This window comes from Rhinolophus hipposideros, assembly GCF_964194185.1.
Source record: "Rhinolophus hipposideros genome assembly, chromosome: 1".
NCBI classification, from domain to species: Eukaryota; Metazoa; Chordata; class Mammalia; order Chiroptera; family Rhinolophidae; genus Rhinolophus; species Rhinolophus hipposideros.
The window spans coordinates 109,956,130-109,975,422 of NC_138047.1; the positions used below are offsets into that span (position 1 = coordinate 109,956,130).

The following is a 19,293-nucleotide window of genomic DNA, read 5'->3' on the forward strand; positions in this document are numbered from 1 at the left end:
GCTCCCAAAAGGTTAGGGCAGCCCAGGCTGGGGCCTGCACCTGAACTGGGCAAAGATGGGTACCCAGACACTCCAGACCTGCCTGCCCGTGGGGGTCTGCAGGTCAGGGGCCATTGGAGCTGACTGAGCTGGCTGGGCCCTGGGAGGTGAGCAGTGTGTCTGTGGAAAATGGGGTGCCAGAGCTCAGGGCATTTCTCAAACAGCCCTGAGACTTTGAGAAATGGTGATGCTCCCAGTGGGGTGGGGGGAACACAGATGGAGAATAAGGCACCAAATTCCATGAGGGCAATGGCGAGTCATGGCAGAGCTCTGAGCAGGGGGGACACATTCAGATTGGTGGTTTAGACATCTCGAAGGGAAGAGTTGGTGGGGCAGAGGCCAGGGTCCCCACTGTTGGGACTTCAGCTCCATCAAAGGCAGTAACACAGCTTAGCCACAGTGACAGCTGTGATCTTACTGTCGCCCAACCCCATTACTCAGGACCCTGTGACCTGAAAGGCCTCTGCACCCTCTGACGGAGGCAGCTCAAGTCAGCCTCGCCAGAGCCCAACCTGCTGCCCTTTGGGTGTAGAAGCAGCTGGATGACCGGGACCCTGGGATGGGAAGTTGGGGGTGAGTTTCCTGGGCTCAGGACCTCAGGGCATCCTGCCTGAAACTAGGAAGCCTCCACTTTGGCATTATGTTAGGTTATGCAGACATTTAACCACATCTTGATTTTGGATCCTGTCTTCTTATCGTATTCTGGAGACATTTTTTTCCTGAGTGTTAAACTTCTTGAAGACCCTGGAATGCTCAGAGGCCTGTCTGCTGCCCACGGTGGGCCAGCTTGAGCAGCCATCACCACCCCAGGTTTGACCATGATTCTGATACTGATCGACGGCGACTGGGCAGGCCCTGCGTTAGAAGCACTTGCTGATTTGGGGCTGATGTTTATTCCTGCCACCTCCCTTTGTGCTGAGCCTGCAGCTGCCCATGCATTCCTCAGGGTACCCCATCTTCCCAAGCAGCAAGTACTGTCAACTGCATTTTATAGCTGGGGAAACTGAGGCTCAGAGACATTAAGTGACTTGGCCAAGGTGTTGTCGCCAGAATAGAATCCAGAGTGGCTTTGCGGAAGGGACCCATAATAGGAGCTCCCCAGGAGTCTCCCCTGGTCCTGGAACCCACCAGGCATCTCAGCACGGGAGCCAATGCTAGGCTCTCTGTCCCCAGGCCCCGCAGACTTGCCTGCAGGGAGCTGTCCAAACCGGCCATCCCAGGGTTCTGAGGAGAGGCAGGCTGTGGGCTGCTGGATTCCAGCCCCCACCCAGGGCTGGGCCCCCTCTTGGACTCTAAATGGAGATAAGGATGGAGGGCTGGGCTTCCAGGTGGGGGGGCCTGAGGTGTCTGCCTCCTCTGAGGTGTCTGCCTCCTCTCCCTGGGCATGGACTTTGCTGGTTCCTACTGGGACAGGTCCCTGCACTAGATAAGGGGCAGGCAAGGCTGAGCAGGAATAGGAAAGGGAGGCAGGTGAGGAGGCAGCTGGCCTGGCCTGGGCTCAGGGAAGGTTCCCTGGAGGAGGTGCTGGGTACCTGCTGGAGCTGTGCCCTACAGAACTGGGCCTAGAGGCAGCACCGCACCTGACAGCCTGAGACCCAGACGCATCTGCCTGCACCAGGCCCCCCGCCCTTCTTCCCAGCCCCTTGTTCACACAGTCCTCCCATCCCTCTTGCACCCCTACTCTCTGTGGTGCAGTGTGCCCACACTCAGAGGTGGTGCGGAGCCCCTCGGGCACCTGGTGTGGCTGGGGAAGGGATCCCCGAAATGGCCTAGATGCAAATGGAGGTAAGGTGGGGGCCAACCCCTTTGCTCTCAGGCTGGGAGACAGCAGGCACACAGCTCCCACAGTCACCCCTGGTCACCTGAGCTGCCTGCTGTGGCGCAGGGTGCACCTCACACCACCCCTGGAAGGAGGGTGGGCATGGGGCACGTGCACCCATGCAGGGCTAGGTGCTGCTTTAGGCCTGAGGCCAGCAACCCACCCTTCACATCAGCAGGGATGGGGTGATGAGCGGGTGCTGAGCCAGGGTCCACCTCCTATACCCCAAAGCCAAGAACGCACCTGCCCTCCCCAGAGTTGGGCGCCCTCCTTTACTCTGCATCCGGAGCAGCCCTGCAGACTAACCTGGAGAGCCACTGCACCCAGCTCTCGTGAGGGGCTCTGCCCTGGCCCTGGGGCAGCTGTCAGGCAGGAGCAGGAAGCACGGCCTTAACATCAAGGGGTTGTTTTAATGTCCGTGCAGGGCTGTCTGAGGGCAGTGGCCAAAGCTCCCCACGGGTTCTGCCCCTCTGCGGGGCACACGTTCTGTTCCGAACCCTATTTCTCAGATCACACAGCTGTGGCGCCCACCCAGCAAGGCATGCTGGGTCAGGAGGTGGCCTGGTCTCTGCACTCCTGTGTCACCAGCCCTGCGTCACACAAATGGGAGCACTAATGTCCATTCCACGGGGACTTCCGGGAGACTCTGGGGAACCCCTAAACCTCAGGATTCCCAGTTTCCTTATCTGCAAATCGGGGATGCAGAAACACACAAGGTTTTTTGTAGTTTTTGTTATGTTTTGTTGGCTGCAGCAGTGCTCCCTCCCCAACTCCCCAATTTAGAACTTCTGTGGGGAATCCAGCCACCTTATCCCCCACTCTCCAGCCAGCTGGTCCCATCCTCAAGAGCTGCCCAGCCACCAATCTTAATAACCAGTGACAGGGAAGATCAAGGGTGACTGAGGCCAGTCTGCGGCTGCCCCCGGGCTGCCAGTCCCTGCTCCTATGGGGCCATCTTCGGGGCAGGGGCTGCCAGGCCACCGGCCAGCTGGGAGCTTGAGATGCTGTCTCCCTTCCCACGGAGTGCACCTCTCTTCCCCAGAACGTGCTCCCTTGGCCAGGGGGCACCAGCGCCTGCCCCTCCGAAAGTCCTCACCATTCCGACCCGACAGGAGCACGCAGCCTTCCACGCGTGGGAGCCCCTCCAGGCTGTGTGGGCAAATCTTTGCCCCGCTTCTCTAGGCCTAGAGCCCCTCCTTCAGGTCCGCCAGACAGGTCTGAGAGAGACACCCACCCGGCCTCAGCTTCCCAGCTGAGATCCTCAAGGAGGGTTGGCTTTTCGGCTCAGACTGTCTGCGCCCCTCTTCCAAGCCCCGGGCTCTCCTGCAATCACTCCGTGTCCCGGGAAGGGGTGTCGTTTTGCAGCCCTACGCGAGACCACCACGGACACCGCCAGGCCCGGGGCTCCCGCGGAGCCAGTGCTGCAGATGGCTCAGGGGCAAGAGGTTCCCTCTCTCTGTGTGCAGACCTGGGAGCAGAGAGGCGCGCCAGCCGCTCCCGGCGCCCTAACGGGCCCTCGCGCAGGGCCGGGCGTCCGGCAGTCCCACCGCGCTCAGCTTCCTCTCGGCAACGCGTCCGGCCGCGGCGTCCTCATTGGCCGCGAGCCTCGCAGCCAGCCATTGGTCCGCGGTGCCTATTTTACATAGACCGCTCTGGGCCAATCGGCGTGCGGCGCCTACTTAACATGCACGCCGGCCGCCAGTCAGCTAGCGCGGGGGCCGGGCCACCACGTGCTGTTGCTAAGCTTGGGCTTCTAAATTGTTACTAGCGCGGCGGGCCTATCCCAACCGAGCATCGCATCTGTCAACATTCTCGGCCCGGCCCGAGGCGTTCGGCCGGTTCCGATTGGCCTGACTGGGGCCAACGTCCGCCCCCGGAGCCCGAGTACTGGTCCCCATTGGCTGTGCCGGCCGCCGCTCGCCCATAAGTGTCAATTTGAGGACCGGAGGCGGAGGGTGGCGGCCGAGCGCACAGGGAGTCCGCGGGAGTCGGGGCAGTGGGGCCGCCGGGCGCGCGGGGCAGGCGGCGAGCGGAGCCGGCCGGAGTGGGCCGGGCAGCGGCCGCCGCCGTCCCGGAGCGCAAGGGCGGGCCGGAGGATGGAGCTGAACTCCTTGTTGATCCTGCTGGAGGCGGCTGAGTACCTGGAGCGCAGGGACCGAGGTAGCGCCCGCGCCCCTTTGTGCGCCGGGCCGCGGGAGGGCGGGCGGGCTGGCAGCGGCGGGGCCGGGACCGGGACAGGGCCCGCTGACCGCACCGTCTGTCCGCAGAGGCCGAGCACGGCTACGCCTCGGTGCTGCCCTTCGACGGCGACTTCGCCAGGAAGAAAACAAAGGCGGCCGGCCTGGTGCGCAAGGCCCCGAACAACAGGTACCGCCCCTCGCGCGGCCGGCCCTGGCCTTCCTTCCCCCCGACTGCCCTCCCTCGACTCGGATCCCCGGCCCGCAGCCGGGCCTCCGCCGTGCGCCCCGGCGGCCAGCCTGGAGGAGGAGGCACGCCGGGGCCGCGGCCGCAGCCCCGCCCGCCCGGCCCCGCCCGCGCCGTCGCCATCTTCCTGCGGGCCGCGCCTCCTCGGCCTCTCGCGTAAACAGTGCCACGCGTACAGCCCCGCTGTCCGGGGTCTCCTCCCGCAGCGGCTCCCCGCCCCCAAGTTGTTCTGGACTTTTCTGGGCAGGAAAAAAGTTGTCAGTGGGTGTTGGCCGGTGCCCCTTGGGTCTGGGGAGACTGAGGCTTGGTGCAGAGCAACGTGGGGTTACCCTTCCTGGTCTCAGCTTGCCGCAGGTGGTTGGGTGGGCCGCATCTCTCCGACTGTGTCCTAGGGGCGAGCCCTGCTGCTAGGCTGATCTCCCCCACCCCCACCCTCACCCCCACCCCCACCCCCAGTGGCCTGGACAAAGAAGGCGCACAGAGGCCCTGCCCTGGGCCTCCACTCCTTCACGGTGCTCACGCTCCTGCCCGCCTCCTGACACAAGTGAAACTGGTGACAAGTGTAGGGGTCTCCTTCTTTGGGACAGGGGACCCTTTTTAAGGGGGCAGAGAAAGAGGGGGCAGGGTGCTATGCTGCAGTTCTGGCCTCCACTCAGGTTGCAGAAGAAGGGGTGCACAGCCCTGGGTGGGGAGTGGGGACCCTCAGCTAGGGCTCCCGTGGGGTTCCACTCTCCTGGCTGCCAGGAGGACCAGAGGACACCTGACACTGCCCAGGGCCCACTTTGGCCCAGACAAGGTCTGTCATCAGGCTGGGAGCTGCACTTTGGGGGGCTTTGGGGCCCCTTGGCAGAGGGTGTGGTTCATTCCTGTGGCCTGCCTGTTCTTGGGAAACAGAAAGGCTGGCACAAGGACTCATCTCCTGTGACGTCCTGGCGCCCTGGGCCTGGCAAGGAATTGTTTGTCTCCATCTGCCCTGGCTTGGACATGCTTCTGAGTCCTGGCCCCTGGTCCCCTACTGGGGACAGTTTGGGAAAGGACATGCATGGGGGTGTGGGGGGGACACCATTGCCTCAGGCCTCTTCAGTGAGCTAGCCAGGCCCCTGCTGTTGGCTCTCAGTGTCCCAAGTGCCATGCCACCCATGGGAAACTCCCAGACGTGATCTTGGACTTCCGTGGCATGGCGTACCCAAAGCAGATAACCAGAATCACAGCTAAGGCTGTGTGAGTACTTTCTACATACTGTTTCACACACATGCTAACTAATATTCACCTAACCCCGGGAAGGAGCCGTTATTTTTATCTCCATTTTAGGACTGAGGAAACCCAGGCAGAGAAAGATTGAACTACTTGCCCAGGCCACCCTCCCACCTCGGGGCTGCTTTTCCGAGTGGGGTCCTGGTCCTCTACGTTCTGCCGGGATGGAGACCCTGAGGCACTGGGAGGGTCTGAGAGGGTCTCCCAGGCTGGAGTGCACCAAGCTGCTGCTCCTGTGGGCACAGCCCGACTCCCCCAGTGCCCAAGCCACCCCAGGCTCACAGAGACGCCCCTTGAGGCTGTCCTGGCCCAGCTGGGCCTCAGCCAGCCCAGACCAGGGGCGAGGGCAGAGCAGGGACCGGAGGACCTGGGGCTCTGACTGGGCAGGACAGCCCCACACTTGCAAGGTTTTTGTGTCCCACCAAGTTGAGGGAAAAGATGGGCACAGCTGGGACCAGGGTGAGGGGAGGGTAGTAGGGCAGGAGGACAACGTGTGTGGGCTGAGAGAGCAGCCCCAGTGGCTGCCCAGGGCTCCAGCAAGGGCTTTCAGGGCAGTTGTTCAGCAGGAGGGCCTGGAGCCAGGGGGGGCAGAATAGCTACCGCAAAGGGTTGAAGTGAGGGGCAAACCAGGTGATGCCAGGAACACACTTAGCATAGCATTTCACCTTTTCCGAGGCCACTGTGAGAAGTATAGCCTATGACAGGCGCTGCTGGTACCTGTGTGATGACTCTCCCTCCAAGGCTCCCATGTGTCCGGGCCAGGAGGGGCTCTTCTCCCTGCAGGGTGGGGTCCTCCGCAGCCTCTGAGGGGGTGGGTGGGCTTCTCTCCCTTGAAGGACACTTGCTTACTCCTACATCCCTCACAAGTGGGCAGGCCTACAGACCCACACCACCGGGCTGCAGTTGAGGCCCGCGAGGAGCCTGATGGCTGTGCCCCTCCAGCCCCGGCTGGCCCTGCCAGAGGTTGTGAGGCGCCTTGCCCAGCCCACGTGACCAGCAGGCCCTGAGGCCCCTGGTACCTGAGTCTGGATGCAGTGCTGAGACTACACAGGGCGGCCCAGGAGCCGGCTGCCCCGCTGGGAGGAAGGGAAGCTTTGGGCCCCAGTTGGCTGTGGCGGGCCACAAACCGTGGCAGGTGGCAGAGGCAGGCAGAATGGGGAGGCACCCTGGCCCAAGGGGTGGGGGTGAGAGACGCCTAACCCTGAGTTCCTGGAGTAGGAGAGAGTGAGGGCAGGCCGGCAGAGATCAACAGAAGCTCCAGGAAGGGGTGAGGGTTGGGGGACACAGGACTTGGTAGCCTGGTTCTCTGCTCTCATGTGAGGCAGCCTTGGCGGCCTAGGAGCCCTCTCTGGCCTGGCCTGGCCTGGGGAGCGGGGGTGACCTGGAAGTGGGAGCTTGGCCCCACTACCTCACTGTCCCATAGGGCAATGGCTGGGGCCTGTCTGAATGGGCCAGATGGGCAGGGCTTGAGCCGCAGATGGGCCACTGCCAGAGACCGAGCTCGGGCCCAGGGTAGCCACTCCTGCCAGACCATGACCTGGACGAAAGCATAAGGGCCAGCTTCATCTCCCCGCTGCCCACCAGCCCAAGAAGCATCCATGTCTCAGAGGCTCCCTTACGGGCTGGTCCCTCGTGGGCTGGGGCTGCTCTGTTCCTGGGTGTCCGTTGGTTTGAGGGGCTGTGATCATGCAAGTGTGGGAACCTGAGGCGCCGGGGATGGTGCGCTGGCTGGCAATGCTGGGACAGGACTGCTTGTGTCCTGAAGTCCTGGCCTGTCTGCTCACCTGCTGCTGCCCTCTGTGCCACTCCATGTGGCTGCAAGGACACCACTGGCCTCGGGGAGTGGGGAACCAAAGACAGGCAGCTCAGTGCCCAGGTAGCCTTGGGAGCACAGCGTAGGTCAGCCTGGGACTGGCCAACATGGCTCCTTGGGCGTCGCCCACCCCTCTGGAAGGGACCTGGACCTTCCTGCTGACCTATCCCCCACATGTCTCACTAGGTGAGCTGGGTAGCCCTGGGCACCGCTGGACATGGCTGTACGTCTGTGTCTCTAGTTCTTGTCACTTGGTGCAAGGTCTCCCCAGCTTTTTGACTTGGCTGCTGCTCATGTGCCCCAGCCCTCCCTGCCCAGGGCCTCCTGCCCCTGTCTGTAGGGGCCAGGCTGTCAGTCCAGCGAGCGTCGTTCCTGCGCACTGGTGGGCAGTGGAGTGAGCTGTTTTTCTGTCTCTCTAAACAGGTCTTCACACAATGAACTAGAAAAGCACAGGTAAGTGATCCCCTACCCCCACCTCCAGTCCCCTGTGTGAGCTGCCCGACACGTCCCCCCACTGGTCTGCTGAGGGGATGCTGCTGCCAGCCACCCCCTACCCTCCGCCTCGTATGTCCTGGGGATGGCTGACCATGCTGCCAGGCTGTGCCCTTATCTTGGAAGGGTCAGTCTTGAAGGAGGAGCCAGGCTCTCCTCTCAGGAACTCCCATGCTGGGAGGCAGGGGTGGGGCCCATGCCTGGGGGCATGGCCTGTGGTCCAGAGCCAGGTGTGGGTGGGCAATTGGGATAGGGCCCATTGTGCTGTGTGGCAGTTAGGGCCAGCTCCCTAGAGGAGGAGATCCATCTACTTTGGGGCATCTGAGCCCCTTTGGGAGCAAGTCTTCAGCCTTCGGGATGCTGGCCTCCCACCAGGATGGTTCGGCTCTCTTGGTCTGGGCCCCCTGCGCCCTGGGGCCCACCTTCCAAGGAGCTCCTGCTAGAGCCTTGTCCGAGGGGCAGTGTGGTGCGCAGCCAGTCCCAGGCCATGTGGGCCAGATGGGAAGCTGTGGCCCAGGGCAGGATCCAGGGACACCCACTTCATGCCCACCCACTGGCTGCAGTGCCAGGTCCACTCTGGGTCCTCCTGGGGGAGGGCACACTTGGTGAGAAGCAGGAAGGGCAGCACGGTCTCCGAGGAGTCTTCTTGCTCCAGCCCCAGTCACCCCGGGCCTGACGTCCTCTGCTGCTGGGCATCCCTCCCCTGGCTGGCCCAGCCTGGCTGCAGGCCTCACGCTGCCCACAGGGTCTCTGACCTGGGGCCTGCTCAGCAGTGGGGACGAGGAACTGGCAAGCTCACCCCCTGTGACCAGGTAGCGTCAGGACTGATCTCACAGCGACGGTGGGAGCTGTGGGTGGGCATGGAGGCCCCACAGACAGGAACCCCGATGCCAGGACCAGGGATGATCCCCAAGGGATGCTGGCCAGAAGCTTTCTCCAGACCTTTGCTCCATCTGCAAAATGGGCCAGCTCTTTCCTCCCTTCTTGGGTTGGAGAGAGAGAGAGAGAGAGACAGAGAATGTCTTTTTCTGTCTCTCTCTCTCTCTCCCCCTCTCTCTGTCTCTGTCTCTCTTTCTCTCTCTGTCTCTCTCTCCGTCTCTCTGTCTCTGTCTCTCTCTGTCTCTGTCTCTGTCTTTCTCTCTCTCTCTCTCTCTCTCTCTCTCTCTGTCTCTCTCTGTCTCTCTCTCTCTCTCTCTGTCTCTCTCTGTCTCTCTCTCTCTCTCGCTTGCTTTCGGGTCTGCATACTAGTTGAACATTCCCAGCCTGCTCTGCAGCTTGGCCAGGTCTCTGTGTAGCCCCCCTGCCCCTGCCACAGGCACATCTACACCCATGGCAGCGCCAACTTCCGCTCCCCTGGGGTCAGGCCTCTGCTGGGCGGGTGCTGGCCAGGGACAGAACACCGTGTTCTCTAGAGGAGCTGCACTTCCTGGACTGGCCCTGTGTGTCTGAGGGGCTCCAAGGCCACAGAGGTGGGGCAGGTGCAGGAGCCCAGACAGCCAGGCAGGCCCTGGGTCACTGCCAGGCCGGAGGAGACAACAAGCCTTGACGGGGACCCAGGAGCTTGGGCAGGCACATGGGGTATTCTGGGGAAGTCTTCCTGCGGATGGTGCCTCTCAAACGGGCAGACAAAGAGGTTGACATTAAAGGAGCTTGGTGGCAAGGGCATAACAGCCCTTCAGCAAAGGACGGGGTAGGCTTGGAACATTGCAACTGCCCCTTGACCCTGGCTTTGGCCTCAGCCGTCTTCTCTCAGAGTCCGCCTTTAGGCTGCACCTTGTGAGGACCTTTTGGGACACGAGGTAGGATGATGGGCAGCCTGGTCTCTAGGCCGCCCCCAGCCCCGTGCATGGGTCTCTGCTCCTGGCTGGCCAATAGGCAGGTATGGACAGCCCTGAGGAACCCACAGACCTGGAGCTTGGGACCCTGGCAGGGACCTTGGTCATAGCTGTACCTGTGGCTGCCCAGTGCTAATGCCAGATGCTCCTGGCTGCTGGCCACAGGAAGGGCTGTGTGCTGTCCCGAGGAAGGAAGGAAGCACCTGGCTGGGTCACCGGCCAGCCCCCAGGGAGGCAGGCCCTGAAGGCATGCCCACATTGGGCCTGCAGGGACTGCTCTGCGGGGGGGCTGGTCAGCCCCAGGCCACCCCAGCCTGGCCCGGCCCTCCTCCCCTCCTCCCTCCTAGACAGCAGGTCCAGCGGGTCTGCTAAGAAGAATACTTGCCTACTGAACCCAGTGGCCTGGGGGTCATGGAGGTCACATGTTCCTTGACAGGATGAACCCACCCCCTCCCCAGCTCCAGGCCTTAGCTTTTGCATGTGTGGGGGAAGGGGGCCCTCAGCGCCCCCTGGAGTGGCAGGCCCACCCCAAAGGCCAGCCCAAGGCATCAGTCAGGCCCCCAATACCTCTCCCCGGCATGGAGATGGTTGTCCAGGTCCTGGGTGGGTCCCTCCCGATAAAGCCACATGTGGCCTTTGTAAACCTCACAGCTAGAAAATGCAAGTGAACAGGACGGGAGAAAGGGGCTACTCTTGCTCCCTGTCCCCCCCCCCCCAGAGCATTTCCTTGCCACCAATGCGACAGCCCGGCTGGCCAGGCGTGTTCAGTGGCCCTCCTGCGGGGAGCGGGGCTTGTGGTGAGGCGCTGGGAAGGGCCGTATCAAGTGCTGGGCTGTGGCCAGCCACGAGAGCCGCTCTGAACATGAGTGCTGTGATTCCCAGAGGCAGGTTCTGCCTCCTGCGTCCACACAGGGATTCTTCAGGCAGTGGTAGGCTTTCCAAGTTCCTGGGGATGCTGGGGACAACCGCAGGGCTCTGGCGGGGGGCGGGGGCCATGTAGCCTTCTCAGAGGAGGGCTTAGCGGGAGCCCAGTACAGCCCCGGTCTGCAAGGTCTTGGCACCCCTCCAGCCCAGAGAGGTCCTGGGGATGCCCACTCCCCACAGGACGGGGGCTCAGGAGGGTGGGGACCTGCAGAGGGCCCCATAGCCATCTCTTCCGGGGCTGGGTGGGCATGTTGTCCAGCATTAAACATGACACAGTAGGGTCCGGCGGCCTCTTTGTCTTTTGAGAAGTGTCTGCTTTATGATTTCCAAAGCAGACCGTTCATGTACATCACGGACATGCGTGGACTTCCCCTATGCCCCCCCCCAACCCCCGCCAGCCATCCTAGGCAGCTGGGAGACCACGCCTGCATCCTCCTCCACACAGGTACTAACTTGGATAAGAACGAGACCTTGTTATCCGCTATTTCCTAACTTGACCTTGCACCTGACACCTCCTGAGCACTGCCCACCTGTGTCCCTGGGCTCTCCTCTGCCTCCTCGTGCTGATTCCAGCACAGGACTCGCGCCTGCGCTGCGGGTTCTTAGCCTGGCTCTCTGGTTAACGCAGACGGTGCTGCAGTGAACGTTGGGTACACAGACATTTGCATATTGGGGGGTAGCTTTGTGGTACCAAAACTGAGAAGTAGAAATGCGGGTCCAGGGTGTGAGTCGCTGCCATGGCCCTTCAGAACTGCCGTCCACCCATGAAGCATGAAGGGACCCAGGCACTGGCCTGCCCGAGAACCAGTCACTGCTTTTCATTCCCGCCCAAACTCCTGTCTCCTCAGTGAGTTTTCATTTCCTAGAAACTGAGGTGCAGTCAGTCCTGTGTTAGGCTCGCCGTCTGTGTTCTGCATCTTGCCTGTTTGTGTCCTTTGCCCGTTTTCACATCAAGAAACTCCTCTTTATTTTTGATGTGTATGAGCACAAAATGTCAGGAATACTAACCGTGTGTCTTTTATGTGTATTGCAAATATTTTTCCACTGTTACTTGTCTTTAGCTGTGTTTTTTCTTTCTTGTACAAATGTGTCTTTTTCTGATTGTAAAAGTATTATGTGGTTTTTTTTAGCATAGAAAACCTGGAAAATACAAAAAAAAAAAAAAAAAAGCACAAAGTCAAAGAAATAAACGTTGCCAAGCACCTTACCTGGAGACGCATGCTTCCTGCTCTTCATTGTGTCCTGTTGAGTCTCTCGTGTGCGTCTGCTGCTTTATTTTTTAAAACAATATTGGGTCACTTGTCACATACGTGGTTCTGTATGCCAATTTTTTTCACTTAACATTCATGATGCAAAAATGTAGAATTTACTGGAATGGTGATATCGTTGCTTGTCTCTGGGTGGTGGGATTTGGGGTACTTTTCATTCTTTTTTCCCCCTGCTGATTTGCGTTCTCTGATTTCTCACAGAGATCACATACTGAGTATGTATTAAACGTGGATTGTAAGAACTGCCATTTGCTGTAGAATGAGTGGACACGGGGCCTCACTGTGACTGGGTGGTGGGCGGTCCCTGATTAGCAAGCCCTTCCTGGAGCACAGGGCTCTGCTCCTAGTTGCCTCATCCTTAGCGGGGCACCGGGCTGAGGAGGCTGAGGTTCCCCGACTCTGGGAGATCAGGGGGTCATGGAGCAGTGGCCTGGGACCCAGAGGTGTGACTTCCGGACGCTGCAGTACGTTCCCTTCCCCAGCACTGTGCCATGTAGAGGTGAGGGCTTGCCTCTGAAGACCCTTCAGCCTTGAAGCAGAGCCCAGGACCCTCCGCATGCAGGTCCCCAGGGCCCAGGCAGTTCAGGTCTCAGCTCCTCATGGCCTCGAGGCTGAGCACAGCCTCTGCCTATGTCCTAACTTGGTTCACCCGGAGAACTTCCAGGACCCAGGGTGCTGGGTGGGGAGATGCTTGGTCAGCAGGCAGGTGCTGCGTGGACGTGGGACACAGACTGAGCCCACACACAGAGTGGCAGCACAGTCAGCCTTTCTGCATGGCAGGGTTGCACTCGGACTGCCTTCAGGCCCTGGGTGCTCTCTTCCAGAGGAGGTGGCCATCCTGCCTGCTTTCTCCCAGGGTCTCTAAGGCTGAGCAAGACTGTGGTTTTGCTGGGGCTTTGGAACATAGGGAATGGAGATGAAAAGATGCGACAACCAGTGTTGGTGTTCCCTCGGGGGAGTGTGTGCCCACACGGGCCTCAGCAGGGCAGTCCCACCCCCCGTCCTCGTGTAGGAACTTAAGCTGAGCAGAAACAGCTTCAACCGACTACGGGCTCTGACTCCCTGGGGATGCTGGGCGGGCGGATTTCACATCATCCTGGTGGCCAGAGTGTGCTCTGGGGATGAGCTTTGGCCTCCCCCCCCCCCCCCCCGTCTCTACCCGCCTGCCCACCCCAGACAAGATGAGCCAGGAAAGGCAGCATTTGTACAAGGGCACAAGGCCTGAGGCCCCTATGTGAACAGACATTTCTGAGTCTTATGGTTCCAGTTTTGTGGAAAAATTGCATTCATCTGGGTGGACGTGGGGACAAAATCTGGAAAGAAGTAGTTTCCAAAGGGATACCAGCCTCAGGGTGGGAGGGGCCAGTCGTTGGCCCTCCGTGACCCGGATGGACTCATGTTTCTGTGGTGACGAGAGTGACCAGTGAGCACCCTGCCCTTGGTGAGGCAGGGAATGTAAATTGGTCTGAGGAGCCCGAATCTCTGAAAGCAGCCTTACCAGCACCCCGCACCTCCCCCACCTCCTCTGGGTTGTAACTCCAGCCCCCAGACTCCACTGCGGAGGGTGGTGACAGCAGGGTAAGCTAAGGCTCTTGGGCAGTGCCAGGCCGTGGCACGCGGAGCCTCTGGGGGGCCGCACTGGCCCCCACCATAGGTCCTCTTCTTGTGCTGGGACATCTGGAGGGCTGTGAGGGCCAGGCTGCTCCAAGGGCTGGGTTGCTGCCAGCCAGATGGGAAGGAATTCCAGAAGGGGACCCTCAGCAAGTCTGTGCAGGAGTCGAGCTGGCACCCCCCACCCTCCTGCTCTGCCGCCATTGCCACTGCCCTTGAGGGCTGGGCTGCCTGGCCTGACGGTTCTGTCTCTGGCTCTTTCAGACGAGCCAAACTCAGACTGTACCTGGAGCAGCTCAAGCAGCTGGTGCCCCTGGGCCCCGACAGCACGCGCCACACCACACTGAGCCTCCTGAAGCGCGCCAAGACACACATCAAGGTGAGCAGGGCCGCGCCCACCGCCCCTGCCCACCACCCCTGCCCGGCCAGCGGCCACGGCTGACCCCAGTCTGGCCCTGTGTACCCAGGGGTGACCAGTGATGCAGGGTGGGTGGGGAGCTGCCCAGCAGGGGCACCTCGGGCCTGGGGGGGGTGTCTCGAGGCAGGGGCGGGGTGCAATCGCGAGAGCTGTTGAGGGTCGGGAGGCCACAGGCACGTGCTGTGGGTGTGGGTGTGGGGTGTTGGGTGGGGGTCGGGGTGGGAGGTGGCAGTTCTGGGCTGGGGAAGGTGGAGGTGGGTGACAGACTCCCCTCCGGAGCCCTGGGCTATGAAGGGGCAGCCCCTGGAAGGAGAAGTGGGGCGAGGAGGGTGAGGTTCCTTTGATGCTGAGCGCCCAGTGGGAAGCAGGCACCCAGCAGTAGGGGGCAGAGGGCAGGGCTGGTGTGGGGGGGCTGGCCGTGGGCTGTGGGCCAAGTGAGACATTGCCTGGGGCAGGCCCCCAAGGTCTGAGACTGAGACTTGCTGTTTTCGGGGTCCGGTGATACTTGGGCCAACCGTGGCAGGTCTCGGTCCCCTTACAGGAGGGCCTCTGGGGCCTGCACAGGTATGGGCATCCCTAGGCAGGGTGGCAGGAGTTTCAAGAGAGGCCCAGCCCATGTTCTGGGGCCCTCCCAGAGCATCCAATGTCTCAGTGCAGAGGAAGTTGTGGAGAAGACGAGGGGGCCAGGTGGGCAGGTACAGGCCAGTGGGCACAGTGTGTGCAGGGAAGAGCTGCATGGGCACTGCTGTCCTCTGGGAGGAGGTGCCAGCCTAGAGCTGGGCAGCGCTGTCCCAGGGCTTCAGGACCACTTGTGACTTGGCTTGGCCCAGCTGGCTGGTGGCTGTGGACCTCCTGGAGCTGGTCAGCAGACACAGAGCACTGGGCTGGGAGGTGGCGCCTAGTGTCACAACCCAGTGGGGGTGTATCCAGCCTCTGGGGCCCACAGGGACTGGGCACCCGGTGGCCCTGGGCCCAGGCCATGTTGGGGATGGGGAAGCCGCCCAGGCCTCAGTGCCTCAGTGTGGGTCTGAGGGTAGCCCCCAGGCTCACGGCTTGCTTCCACCCCCCCAGAAACTAGAGGAGCAGGACCGCCGGGCACTGAGCATCAAGGAGCAGCTGCAGCGGGAGCACCGCTTCCTGAAGAGGCGCCTGGAGCAGCTGTCAGTGCAGAGCTTGGAGCGCGTGCGCACGGACAGCACCGGCTCCGCTGTCTCCACCGACGACTCAGAGCAAGGTGGGGACGTGGGGGCAGCCCTCACAGACCTGGGCACGTGCTTCCTTCCTGCAACCCCTAGGTGGGAAGCTGGGAAGGTGGGGTTGGCCAGGGAGGGGGCGGATAACAGCAGTGGGCAGCACATTCCCGTGTGACACTGTGTCCCCCAGCACCGTCCAAGCACTCTGTGTGCAGTGACAGAAATAATGGGACGAGTTGGGCAAGGTGACCTGCCCACAGGAGGGCCAGAGCTGGGCTCCAGCCTGGCATGGTGCTTCAGGGGCTGTGTTCTTAACCAAGCAGCAGACCAGGAGCCCCATCTTTCCTGCACCCCCACCCAGAGCCTCTGCTTCCACGAAAGGCAGAGACGACCCTAACTTTGGAGGGAGTCCCGCTGGCACCCTCACAGTGCCTGACCCCCTCCCCTCTGCTCTCCCCAGAAGTGGACGTCGAGGGCATGGAGTTTGGCCCCGCTGAGCTGGACAGTGTTGGCAGCAGCAGTGACGTGGACGACCACTGCAGCCTGCAGAGTGGTGGCTGCAGCGACGGTGGCTATGGGCCCCCGTGCCGGCGGCCTGGCTGCCCCGGCCTCTCGTAGGCCCAGTGGTCTCTGCTCCATGGCCCGCCTGCCCATCCAGCCAAGTGCATCAACCCTCCAGCCCTCAAGCCTCTCCTTGGGCCCACTGCTGTGCCATTCTGGAAACTCCAGCCACCTCCTGGGCTGCCCACCTCCGCCTGCCTGCCTGTCAAGGTGCACTGTGCCGTCTGCCCCTGCCAGCTGGGCAGGGACCCCTGCAGGGGGCGGGTCCAGCTCCCACATCCTGGAGCCCAGCGTAGCCGCCCACGGTTTGTTCTCAGATTCCTAATCATTCCAGAAGTATTAAATATCATTGCTGCAAACCTCGGCGGGCGCCGTGTAAGGGGCTTAATGACCACTGTGGGAGCTCAGACCCTATCCCGGCTCCCAGGAGAAAGGAGTGGACCCAGGAAAGAAGGAAGGAAGGAAGGAAGGAAGGAAGGAAGGAAGGAAGGAAGGAAGGAAGGAAGGAAGGAAGGAAGGAAGGAAGGAAGGAAGGAAGGAAGGAAGGAAGGAAGGAAGGAAGGAAGGAAGGAAGGAAGGAAGGAAGGAAGGAAGGAAGGAAGGAAGGAAGGAAGGAAGGAAGGAAGGAAGGAAGGAAGGAAGGAAGGGAGTGGCTCTCCATCCGTCCATCTGCCCATCTAGGCTCCTGAAGCATGGACAAAGGGATCCATGAAGGGCGGGCCACGGGTGAGCACCCTGGGGCAGGAGGGTGGGGAGGGGCTTTTGCACCCCATGGGTGTCAGGAGTCAGGGCTGGGCTCCTGGGGCAGGCCAGGCCGTCCCACACCCAGCTAGGCAGCTTCTGCTCTGTTAGTTCCCTCAGATGTACACACATACACGCCTAGGCACACCTGCCCGCACACACATGCAGACACACAGGGTCACCAGACCCAGCGGTCCCTGGGAACCAGAGGGCACATGTCCAGGGGTGGTTGGCCTTCATTGGTCCTCTGGGCAAACTCTGGCCCCTGGCCTGTGCCTGGCTCCCCCTCCCACCCCTGGTCACCTGCCCAGTCTGCACAAGGAAGGGGGCTTCTCTTCCCAGCAGGGGCTGAGGTGTCGCAGGGGCTGGAGAGGTAAAGCAACTGGGTCCTCAGGGGCTTTCTCATCCCTTTAAAATAAATAAATAAATAAATAAAAAATGGCTGCACTGCCTGCCTAGCAGCCCAGAGCAGGGCTCCTGGGAGAGATGCTTTCCCAAAAAACAAAAGAAACGTTTTTAAGAAGAGAAAACAGCTCCAAAGCCTCCCGCTGAGTGCCGTCAGCGTGTGCTGCCGCTTCTATTTCCTGTACGAGATTTTTGTACTCTATTTTCCTAGCATTGTTGCGTCCTTGTTTGCTAAGGGGTGGGAGCGACCCAGCGTCTCAGGGACTCATCTGTTTGTCACCATCGTCCAAGTGTGCCTTGTGTCCCATGTCTGGCCCCACCCCAACCACACCACCAGCATCTCCCTCGTGGCTTACGGGATGCCCTCCACGCCTTCTGCCCATGGGACAGTCTCTCCCAGCATCTACAACTTCCTGGGAGTGAGAGATTACAGGGCCAGGTCAGGGGCTACACTGGGCAGTGGGGCTGCTTTCTTTCACTTGGCAGGAGGAACCATGACCCAGTCACTGACAGACAATGTCATGTCCCCAGCAGCTTGTGGGAACCTGCTATGCAGCCTGGCCTCCTTGTGGGGTGAGGGGAGGGGCTGCTAACCAGAGAAATAGGTTCCCACCTGTACCCAGCTTGAACTCTCCCTGCTCCCCAGGCTGGGGGGAGAGGGCTCTAGATTTCAGACATTGGCAGCTGATGAAAACAGCACACCCTGGGTGGTCAGTCCCGGGCATTAGGAAGCTTCTGGCCTTTAGTTCCCAAGTCCTTGTTCCAGGGACCACATATTGCAGTAAGCAATATTCGGGGAGTGGGCTGATCCAGCAGTGTCTGGCTCCCTCTCTAGAGCATTGTAACCCATTTCCAGATCGTGTTTATTTTCAGCCATGCCGAGACACCCCAGGGTAGGTGGCCTAACCCCTGAAAATAGCTCTGGCCCAGAACCTGCCCTGTGTGGGCTCAGGATGGCAGGTGACGAGCAGGCCTGTGGGGGCAGTGCTCGGAGGAGCTCGGGAGATTGTCCACACCTCTTGCTGGTGCTTGTAAGGAAACTGTTCTGTTGGCGCCTCCTTCTAGCTGCACAGGGGTCCCAGGGGCCCTGTCTGCCTGAGCATGTCCACTGAGTGTTCCCCATACCATGAGCAGGGCAGGAATACCTGCAGTAAGGGCCTGCTTTAGGATTCACAGGTCCAGGCATCTTACAGCAGCAGCTCCCCACCCCACCCCCCAACACCCCCGGCCGGCAGAATCCTACCCTGTGACCAGCCTTGGCCTTCAACTGACCATACTGGCAGCTCCACTGTGGATTTTCAGGCCATGGTTCCCATATGGGCCGGAGAGGTGGCCTCACTGGCCACCCGGGGTGCTGTGGTCCCAGATGACCTCCCCACACAGCAGAAATGTGAGGGGTGCCTCGGGGACAGGTTGTGGTGCTAGCACTTACACGTCCATTCCCCCTCCGTCCAGCTCCTGCCATTTGCACAAGTTGGCTGTCACTGGTGGCCATGGGGATCCAGTGGATGGATTGCTAAGAGCACCCCTGAGCTGTCGGGTCTGTAGAAAGCAAGGGACCAGACAGCACCCTCTCTCCCTGTGCCCTCTCGCCTGTGTGTGCCACTGTAGCAGGCTCAGGTTTGGGTCTCCACCGTCATCGGAAGGTGACCCGCACTCCAGGTCACACCAAGCTGGTGTAGGCCCAGCTGGCTGGGGAGGCTGCAGGAAGGCTCCTCCTTAGAGCCCTGGCCCTGTTTCTGCAGATTGGTGTTGGAGGCATGGTGCCCAAGCCTGCTTTCCTGGGCAGATGGAGCCCCACACCCAACTATGGCCCTGAGGGCCCTGCCCTGTTTTCCTGCCCCAGACAACCCTATCTGCTGGGTGAGGCAGACTGCCCCCACTCCCTACCCCCTGCGTATTTCTGGGCCGGCTACCCTGGGGTCCCCTCCCCACTGCTGTGCACACAGGACTCTGACCCTGGGCCACGTCTAGGGCACTAAGGCAGGTTCCGTGCCAGAGTCGGGGGCCGCCCAGGGGACCTGGTGCTGGCCACGTGGGCACATTACAAGATCCTCCCTGGAGAGAGATGGGCCACCCACCCGCCTGCTCCCAGGGAGGGGCTGTGCTGTACCTTCTGTCTTTGTAATATAAATACAGATTTTTATACCTCACCCCTCTGGCTTCCAGTTCTTTCCATCACTGTGTTTGACTCCTCCCCTTGGCCTCTGTAGGGAGCCTGAGCCAACTGGCCGCTTTTGGAGCCTTGCTGCCCCACCCATGTCTTTGCTTTCTGGGACACCCGGTCGATGGTCGTGGTCCTCCGGCACCTGCTGGCTGGCCACCACTGAGAACCTTCGGTCACACCTGGAGCTGAATGAAGGTGGAACCCCCACAGCCCCCCACATACACATGCCTGTTTGCCAACCAGAAGCTCTTCTGCTGGCACTCAGGCTGCCTCTGGCCCTGCGGCTGGGCACTGCCTCATGAAGACAGCTTGGCCCTTAGGGCACTCCA

General features: G+C 61.2%; 1 protein-coding gene across 1 annotated transcript; it reads left to right on the forward strand.

The window, feature by feature from the left end:
- The first annotated feature begins 3,807 nt into the window (after positions 1-3,807).
- Positions 3,808-18,949, forward strand: MXD4 (MAX dimerization protein 4). The gene is made up of 6 exons (XM_081056993.1): positions 3,808-4,018; positions 4,126-4,225; positions 7,773-7,802; positions 13,744-13,858; positions 14,969-15,131; positions 15,551-18,949. The coding sequence occupies exons 1-6, from the start codon at positions 3,955-3,957 to the stop codon at positions 15,706-15,708; spliced, it is 630 nt and encodes a 209-aa protein (XP_080913119.1). The 5' UTR covers positions 3,808-3,954; the 3' UTR covers positions 15,709-18,949.
- Positions 18,950-19,293: the final 344 nt, after the last annotated feature.

Bases quoted from the DNA above. Each gene is read 5' to 3' on its own strand.
- MXD4 (XM_081056993.1), top strand. From the start codon at position 3,955: ATGGAGCTGAACTCCTTGTTGATCCTGCTGGAGGCGGCTGAGTACCTG. The intron at 4,226-7,772 runs GTACCGCCCCTC...CTCTCTAAACAG, and splicing joins CGCAAGGCCCCGAACAACAG to GTCTTCACACAATGAACTAG. The intron at 7,803-13,743 runs GTAAGTGATCCC...TGGCTCTTTCAG, and splicing joins AATGAACTAGAAAAGCACAG to ACGAGCCAAACTCAGACTGT.